This window comes from Mytilus californianus, unplaced genomic scaffold, assembly GCF_021869535.1.
Source record: "Mytilus californianus isolate M0D057914Y unplaced genomic scaffold, xbMytCali1.0.p SCAF_1, whole genome shotgun sequence".
NCBI classification, from domain to species: domain Eukaryota; kingdom Metazoa; phylum Mollusca; class Bivalvia; order Mytilida; family Mytilidae; genus Mytilus; species Mytilus californianus.
Window position 1 is genome coordinate 15859396 of NW_026262581.1, and position 8795 is coordinate 15868190.

The 8795-nt window shown below is 32.3% G+C and overlaps 1 protein-coding gene across 1 annotated transcript; it reads right to left on the reverse strand.

The window, feature by feature from the left end:
- Window positions 1-603: 603 nt before the first annotated feature.
- LOC127714108 (heme-binding protein 2-like) lies at window positions 604-8795 on the reverse strand. Its single transcript, XM_052220081.1, has 5 exons — window positions 8673-8795; window positions 7259-7394; window positions 4197-4323; window positions 1480-1645; window positions 604-893 (listed from the first exon to the last, which is right to left on the reverse strand). Exons 2-5 carry the CDS (start codon window positions 7376-7378, stop codon window positions 716-718), a joined length of 591 nt encoding a protein of 196 aa, XP_052076041.1. The 5' UTR covers window positions 7379-7394; window positions 8673-8795; the 3' UTR covers window positions 604-715.

The following is an 8795-nucleotide window of genomic DNA, read 5'->3' on the forward strand; positions in this document are numbered from 1 at the left end:
TCATAGAGTTAACTTTTATAAGCTATAAACAACGGACTAAGAGTAAAACGGCGATGACTTATACAGACTTCAAACAAATTATATCAAATCTATCAAATTAAATATTTCACACAGCTTGAGATCAATTTCTTTTTTTTTCCGTATCAACAGAAGCATCATATGTAAACATAGCGGATGATGAAGTAAAAGGACGAGTGTTGTGTCTTAGATAAATCCACAACCAGTGTTACACAGTTAGGGCCCATTTGGATAACAATAGTGTCATGAAAAAACTTTTGTGGATAATTCAAAGAAACATATCCAATATAATGACATATGTATCGGCTAGGGTTCAAATTGTTTGCACCCGTGTTGATTGAAACATTTTTGTTTTTACTTAAACCCAAATATTTACAATTTTGTTTGGGTTGATGCATCAAACATTGTGGTACAAAGTTTAAATAGTGTGCAATACAGTGAAACAGTAGAGACAGACTCCACACTAAAATGTCTAAAGTGATGGGTGTTTTTTATATGTCTCTCTGTTCAATTACAAACAACATATATACACATAAACCAACAGACCAAGAGTGAAACGATGAGGAATAATAAATTTCAAACAAATAATATTCAAAAACTGTTTATCACATTTAATTTTTCACACAGGCTGAGATCAATTTCTTTATTCGCGTTTTATGAGAAGCATCATATGTAAACAAAACAAATGTTGTTATCATCAATGCATTGCATAGAACCACACTTCACTATAACGCTTGCCACTTTCTGACGGAATGCTGTATTCTGCGGTAAAGAAAAATGTACTGTAGTACTTTGAAGTGTCGTTAATTGCACCTGCCAATAGGTTTGCCTGCTTAACCCAATCTGCTGTTGTACTTACATGTCCCGGAACTGTCCTGTAAATAAAACAAAGAATCAAATATGCACAGATATTGAAATATGTCTTTTGAATGTTCTTGAGAATATATTTGTCATTATGCTGCAGATAATTGTGAGAGTGTAAGTAGTCTTGCATTTTATATGCGATGTTGTTTGCATGTAGACCTTTTCATTTTTCGGTCTTTCCAATCTGTTATTGTGCTTTGATTAGTTATTTTTCTTTCATTGAAATCTTTTAGTTGCTATTTGCGTTTCGGAAAAATTGATAAGGGTATATAGTTTATAATATTATAGAAAATTTTTAGAACTGTAAGTGATGCAAGGATGGTCTAATGGTTCTGGTCTTCAACTGCAATCCTATTTATGACATTTTGACATTTTTCAAGCATGTCAAAAGAAATTTCAGTTTTATGTACAGGAGTTGTTTTTCTAATTTTTGTTCATTCCTGCACCTATTTCTTAATTTAAAGCTCTGATAGGAATTATTATCCAGTTCAATTTGTTTTACTAGTATATTAAAGTCCTACCAATATGAGTGACCCTATTAAGCTATGGTATCATCCAACACCACAAGTCGATTTAAAAGATTAACCCATATCTTACCGAATAAATAAATGCTTCGGTGGAACCTCTTTTATCGTGATACTGCTGTCGGTGGGTTCAGGAGGTGGTCTTAGAGATGGTTTTATGAAGAAAAACTGGGTGAAATTCTGAACTACATTCAGTCCAACTGTTGGGAACATCATAGTTACATACGGTATTGACATCGCTGTAAATGACAAAATAATTTTCAAATGCATTTATATAAAATAGCAGCTTGTTATACATTTTCTAAATCTGTATCTGATAGATAAATTTGCTCATTCAAAATTTTGAACACAACACAAATGTTTTTGTTATTCCTTCTACATTTAAAGATGCTGATTGAAAAAGACCTGATGATATAGGAAGCAGATTTAAGTATGCTTCTTTGTGCGTGGATAGATTGCCAAGATTTCCTAGATGCATTGTAATTCCCTGTTTAGTCACAAGAGACTGCTAAAATATGTCGATAAAGGTGTCCTACTTTCATTGCGGACTATGGAAAGAACTTTTTGTTTAAGTGTAGAAGACCTGTCCTTTGGAGAAAAAATATCCATGGAGATGAAGATGAACATGAAGACAAACATGCAGAAGAAATTTAAAGCTTCTGTTAGTAAATATGACCTTAACCTCAGATGTAGTGACCTCAAAATCAATAGGTATCTTAATCTCATTATATTTGACCATATTCCATCTCTATATCCACCCAATTGTAGTATTTGAATAGTATCCGAAATCCACTTTTCTATACACATTTCGGTCTATTTTGGTAAGTATGACCTTTACCTTTGAACTATCGACCTTAAAATCAAAAGGGATCTTCCTATAAATTAATGTGACATATATTCAAGTAGGATTACATCTGTAGTATTTGATTAAGCATCTGGTAGCAGCTTTTCGGCAAAGACCTTGAACTTTGACATGTCAGATCAAAATCACTAAGGATATTCTACTCATTTTATGTGACCATATATCCCAGTAAGGTTGTATTCCTATATTATGTATTTGAGTTAGCTTCCAGAAAGGTAAGAAACTATATAATGCTCTAGTTCGTAGCGTGGGTATAATTACTTAATTAGTTGATATTATAAACATTAGAATAGGAAATTAAAAGAAAACGTCACGACACATGTGATTTCATTGGTGCCTTCATTTCGTCAATAAGATGTACTACTTTGTGGTGCAACGAATGAGGCGGTATATGAAAGTATAAAAAGTCATTTATGTAGTTTATTGATGACTCTTGATAAGGTACTTTCACAAACTGTTGTAGATTTTATATTTAAGAAACAGGGTTTGCCATAAGTGTAAGCCAAGGACGTCTGGAATTTGCTTTAAGCTGTTAGAATATCGTTTAAGACCTTCAATTAAGAAGAAAAAGAAGAAGTGCCCTGTTTCTGTCTTTGGGGTGTTTAATGAAAATAACTCCAGTTTCCACCAAATATGTATGATTATAGTTTTTCTCTGAAAATGTAGAGGGGTTATGAAACTTCATACTATGATTGTGGCGAATTTTTCATCGAACATCTTTTTAGGCAGAATTAGTGTTTGAGAATTGTTAGGTCTGTTCATCCGTTTGAATTGCACATTTCATCGCTTATTCCTTTTTGTCAGGTCTTTCTACAAGTGAATTGCAACTTGCTGATATTGTCTAAACGATTTGTTACTGTAATAGTTATTGTTATGACAAGCGGTTTTTTAGTTAGTTGTCATTGATTATTCAGAAAACTTGTATATGCTTGGACATGGGGAATATCTAAGACACAAAGTCTTTGGAGACTATTTTCATCGTACCTATGGTGTATCCATCTGAACTAGAAATAAAGATTGCCACAGATGCACTCAGGTCTGTTTCATACTTTGGCATACAACTACGACAAAAGATTTCAGTGGCATGGTGAAATTGGTAGCAAGATAACTGTACCACCAATACAATATATCAGCATCACAAAGTAGATACCATCTTGAGGAACGTATGTTTTAAATCATAGTCTCTTCAATATATTGTCACTCTTTCAATGAAACTACTTTACCAATAGTTTCAAATTAACAGTGTTCACGGCATTGTATCGTGTTAAACACCACTTTTTTAATTGATATTTCAAACATATTCATTCATACTGTATAAGAGTACGAGAAGGCGGCATTTTACAAACAGATAAAACGCTTTCAATATCATTGGTGAACACTCTCTCATACAGTGTTGAGACAATAATTAAGTTCTATGGGATTGAGAGCATGTTCAAATTTCCAGGAGCCTGTGGTTTTCGTGTGTTGCTGTATATCATATTTGTTTTTCGTTCATTATTTTGTACATAAATCAGGCCGTTAGTTTTCTTGTTTGAATTGTTTTACATATGCCATTTCGGGGCTTTTTATAGCTGACTATGCGGTATGGGTTTTGCTCATTGTTGAGGCCGTACGGTGACCGATTGTTGTTAATTTCTGTGTCATTTGGTCTCTTGTGGAGAGTTGTCTCATTGGCAATCATACCACATCTTTTTATTTGTATAGTACTCTTAGATTTAAGTTTGCATTGATGTGATCTATTTTCTCGGTATAATTAAAGACCTTTTTTCTTTATTTTTCATGTATTTTGTATACGGATGTGAAAACATGGTTCTTTCCATCAATATGCAACTATTTTGTTTTTATCTTATTAAAGTACTTAACTGTAGAGGGAACTGATCTTAAAATCAAATATCTGAATATGGTTAGAGGTTGTTTTTTTTAAATACCTTCTATATTTAACTGTTTTAAATAATTTTGCAGTTTAGAAAATGTCGTTGTGGTTGCATTTTTGTAACTGCCAGCCGCAGAAGTTGTGACCCATGTTGCAGTGGCATAAAAGCGTTTCTCATATCCCTGAAATAATATAGTTGATATGTTAAATTATTTTGAAAGAGCAGATGTAATAAGTTTTACTAAATTAAGTTCTAAAGTTACAAAAGTGCCTTACCAATGACTTGAATATTTTAAAAATAAACTTCTTTCGTTACCATTTACCCTTTAATCGTGTAGTAACCGTAAACAAATAAAAGTTAAACGATATGAATAAATGAACAACGGTGCGGAGGTGACTAAAATATTGGGAACAATGGTTTTGAAAAAACAAAACATCTTGCAAAAAAGTAAAATAATAAAATATCGAGCTCCAAGGAAAATTCAAATTGGAAAGTCCCTCATCAAATGGGAAAATCAAAAGTTCAAACACATCAATCGAATGGAAAACAACTGGCATATTCCTGACTTGGTACAGGCATTTCCTTATGTAGAAAATGGTGGATTAAACCTGGTTTTATAGCTAGATAAACCTCTCAATTGAATGACAGTCGCATACAATTCCAAGGTTATTTTATTTGACTTTCAGATAAATTGATGATGTCCTGTCTTTCAATAACACACATTTCAGCGATTGCTTGCATCTCATATATCTCATTGAACTTGAGATTCATGATACTACCGAAACTATGAAATGAAATGTTATGTGAAATTTTGTCTGCAGTACTGGACAGGATAAAACTTTGCTCATGCCAAGTATTTCTTTATTTGAAACAAACATAAATTCTGCACATTTTTTTAAATGTGCCAATTTAACAAAGACTAATAGGAGAAAAACAATATTTATGGTGGTATTACTTCTATTTAGGGAAGCTGCACATGCACCTTTGACCTTGTATGTACTCTCATCTGTTAAAATTTCATGCTATTTTTGTGAAATATGCAAAAATGAAATATTATATTTTGCGATGAAAGAAAACGTTTTCCTAATACTTTAAGAAATATACAGTTATAAGTAAATGAAATTGTTTTTGAAGCAGTAACAACAAATTATTCACTAAAAGGGATGCATTTTATGTCCCTTATGGAGCGCGGCATAAACTTAAGTTTTACGTAAGGACTTATTGAAACCTCCATGGAGTAAGTGAACTTTTATATTGAAAGTTCATTCAGCTTGAACACTTCAATTACTCATTTATTATTACATTTCTTGCATCTTGCCTAAATGTGTGATAGTTATCCCAAAATTTTGATTTATTGACCTAAAAAGTTCAAATTTTGAGGAAATGAGAGGTATAAATGGACCAAAAGAGACCTTATAATGAAGACAAAGAGGTCCATTGGTGGTATTTATCATCTTAGAGTCAGCTTTTGTATCATATTCAACTGTTTGTATGCAGAAGAGATGAATATTTGATCATTTATTGGTCCATACTATATTCTAGCATGATGCAGCAGGATTTGAATTTTTTGAAGAAATTTTGCTCAAATCGCTGTAGATGTCGTCTTACATTGTACTAGATTTCTCCTAAACTATTGAACTGATTATGAAAAAACTTTACAGTAATGCTTGAAATAACCAGTATTTCAAAGGAAAATAATCGCATTCAGATTATTCAACAAAAAAGCTTTTTTTAGGTGTAATACTACTCAATCATAGTAAGTCACATCCGGTTTCATGCGAACAAGGGCCGAAAAAATATTCCATTGAATTTGACAGTTGAAGGAAATTAATCCTACACTTCATTGCAGTAAAACATTTCTGAGTCATACACATATCTTGGGTATTTTAAAGCCCCATTCTTTTTTTATTTCTGTTTCTATAAAATATTTTTGGAAACTTGACGTTACATGGTTACTAAAGCTTGTAAACAGGAAAAAGGGGTGACAATTTGATTGGTTAACTTCCAGTGATGGTTATTATCTTATATGCAATGAAATGGTGGTATTACTCATTTAAGAAGGAGTGCTGCTGCTTACAAACAAACTGCTGCAAGAAAGTTATGAGGAAGAACTACTAAAATCGACGCTACGTTAATTTTACAGTCACTATCACGAATTGGTTAAACTATGATGTATGTTTCTCAACTCACTATCTACATGATTTCCCGGTCTTAGATCTTAAGATACCAGAATAGTCGTCTGAACTGGATTTTTGCGGATTTTGTGTCTGATTTCCGATTGTAACATTTTGACGAAGTGTGGATTCGCATGACGGTTGGTGCATCATTAGCAGGAGAGGTGATATCCAATTGACGAGGCTCTGTACTTATACATCCCGTCATAGTGTTATTGTTCTATGGTAAAGTTTTTGTATTCTTGTCTTTCATTTTTGCTAAAGTACTTTGTCTATATGCCTTTTTGTGTTTCTTTGTTACATAATAGTGGCTCTGTACTTACACATCCCGTCATTGTGTTATTGTGCTATGGTATATTTTTGTGTTTCTTTGTTAAATATTTGTTTGTTTTATAGTGATTAAGATTATAACACAATGTTGACTGCTGTACCCCTATTTTTGACATTTTTACCTGTTATGTCTGTTTGTTTTGATCACACATCGTTGTCAATATAATGGAAAATTATGCGATTGTCATACAAGTGAGAGGTTTAGCTAGCTATAAAACCAGGTTTAATCCACCATTTTCTACATAAGAAAATGCCTGTACCAAGTCAGGAATGTGACAGTTGTTATCCAACGATTGATGTGTTTAAACTTTTGATTTTGCCATTTTGAATTTTCCTCGGAGTTCGGTATTTTTGTTAGTTTACTTTTTACCCTGTCGACGCGACCGGTCTCGATATATTTGTGCGATTATGCGGTTCCCTCAATTTTCGTTTTTTAATCGATTATGAGATTTGAACGTCGGTAAACTACTGTTGCCTTAATATCTTAATCATTACTTATATAAAATTAAACATAAACACTCAAAAATTGACCAAAAGACAAAGCTTACACCATCGTAACTGTTAGACGGAAAAGAGATTTTTCCCAACTAGCACGTATTAACAAAACCCTACCTTTCCTTGTTCGTCCAGAGTATACTCTGGGCATTCGTATGTTCCACAAAATCCAGGTTTCTGCCACACAGAATCCACAACAATCAGTATCGAAAAAAGAAATACTATAACAGGCTTCATGGCTTCCTATTTGAATCTGTTTTATATACAAACAACAGATTTAATATATATTAGTGTCTATGGTTTTCTATTGATTGAAATCAAAACATTAAAACAACTATGACATAATATACCTAGACCAGCAGGGTTTAAGTACATTTTGTTACGTTTTTATTGTTATATATATTATTTTAGTGCTGCCAAAGTTGTTAGTTGACGTATTTCTACTTCAACTATATCTTACACTCACATTTATCAAAATAAAATTGCAATACTTTCAGATTACTCTTAATGTGTGTTCGTAACGATCCCATATAACATATGTAATAAATAATTGAATCAATATTACAACTGGTTTCATTTATTTCGAGACAATTTCCAGTTATGAAAATAGATAACATTAAACTAGGAGTCTGCACTAAACATTGATGAAAATGGTACAGGAGTGTTTAATTTTAGTTGTGAGTGTGGGAGGGTTGTTTACATAAATCAAAATGAGTTTCAAATATTTTCAGCTCGTCGATCTTTTTGTAGTAATATATTCCGTTATCTAGTGGATTAATTTAGTTTCCTAGCTATGCTCGACAATTTTTGCTTTTTTGTATATGCTTGTATATGAACTCGTGTTAACACGCGTTTTATGTACTTACTTTTAAGTGGGGTATATTTAATAATATGTTTTACAACCGCTGGATCGATGTTAAGTCCTTGAGAGTATCACCACCCAAATATTCAACACTCATTTGCTTGCATGAAATATCATTGAAATACTGGTATTGTCTATAAATTTGCCGTCCATAAAACTTATAAATAATTCGCAAAACTAATGGTTTCTATCCCAAAACATAGATGACCGTAGCAAGATTTGGCACACGTTTTAGGAATTGTAGGTGGTCAATGCTCTTCATCCTCTTAATTTACTTAGCTATGTTAGCCTTCCTATTGTTTTGATTCAAGCATCATTATTCTTGTATAAAAGAAATACACGTTTGGTGTACTAAGTTATTCGCATTATATCTTCGACTTATGAGTTTGAATATCCCGTTGGTATCTTTCGCTTCTCCTTTGATGAGTTTGTAAAACTACCTATTTAAATTCTATTGATAGAAGTTATCATAGCAAGCCAAGCTACGTTTTGTTTGTTTCTTATTCCTTTATGCTTTGTTATTAAACACATGTTAAAGTATTGATGTTTTTGAAAATTCATATCAAACTTTTGATTTACTTTCCTTTCGAAAAAAAAATTCAAATCAAAATAATTAATATATTTGTACAATATTGCCTGTAAGAAAGTATAAATATAAAAGCTTATTACCTCTCCTGTCTTCAATTAACAAGTGTGGTACAATGCGACTGAACAAAGAATTTAAGACCACATTATTACTCAGACATGACAGGTGAAAACATTACAATTGTGATATTTTTGACTCCTTCAAAT

Bases quoted from the DNA above. Each gene is read 5' to 3' on its own strand.
- LOC127714108 (XM_052220081.1), bottom strand. From the start codon at position 7,378: ATGAAGCCTGTTATAGTATTTCTTTTTTCGATACTGATTGTTGTGGAT. The intron at 4,324-7,258 runs GTAGGGTTTTGT...ATATTATTTCAG, and splicing joins CTCTGGACGAACAAGGAAAG to GGATATGAGAAACGCTTTTA. The intron at 1,646-4,196 runs GTATTTAAAAAA...TGTCATTTACAG, and splicing joins AAAACAGTTAAATATAGAAG to CGATGTCAATACCGTATGTA.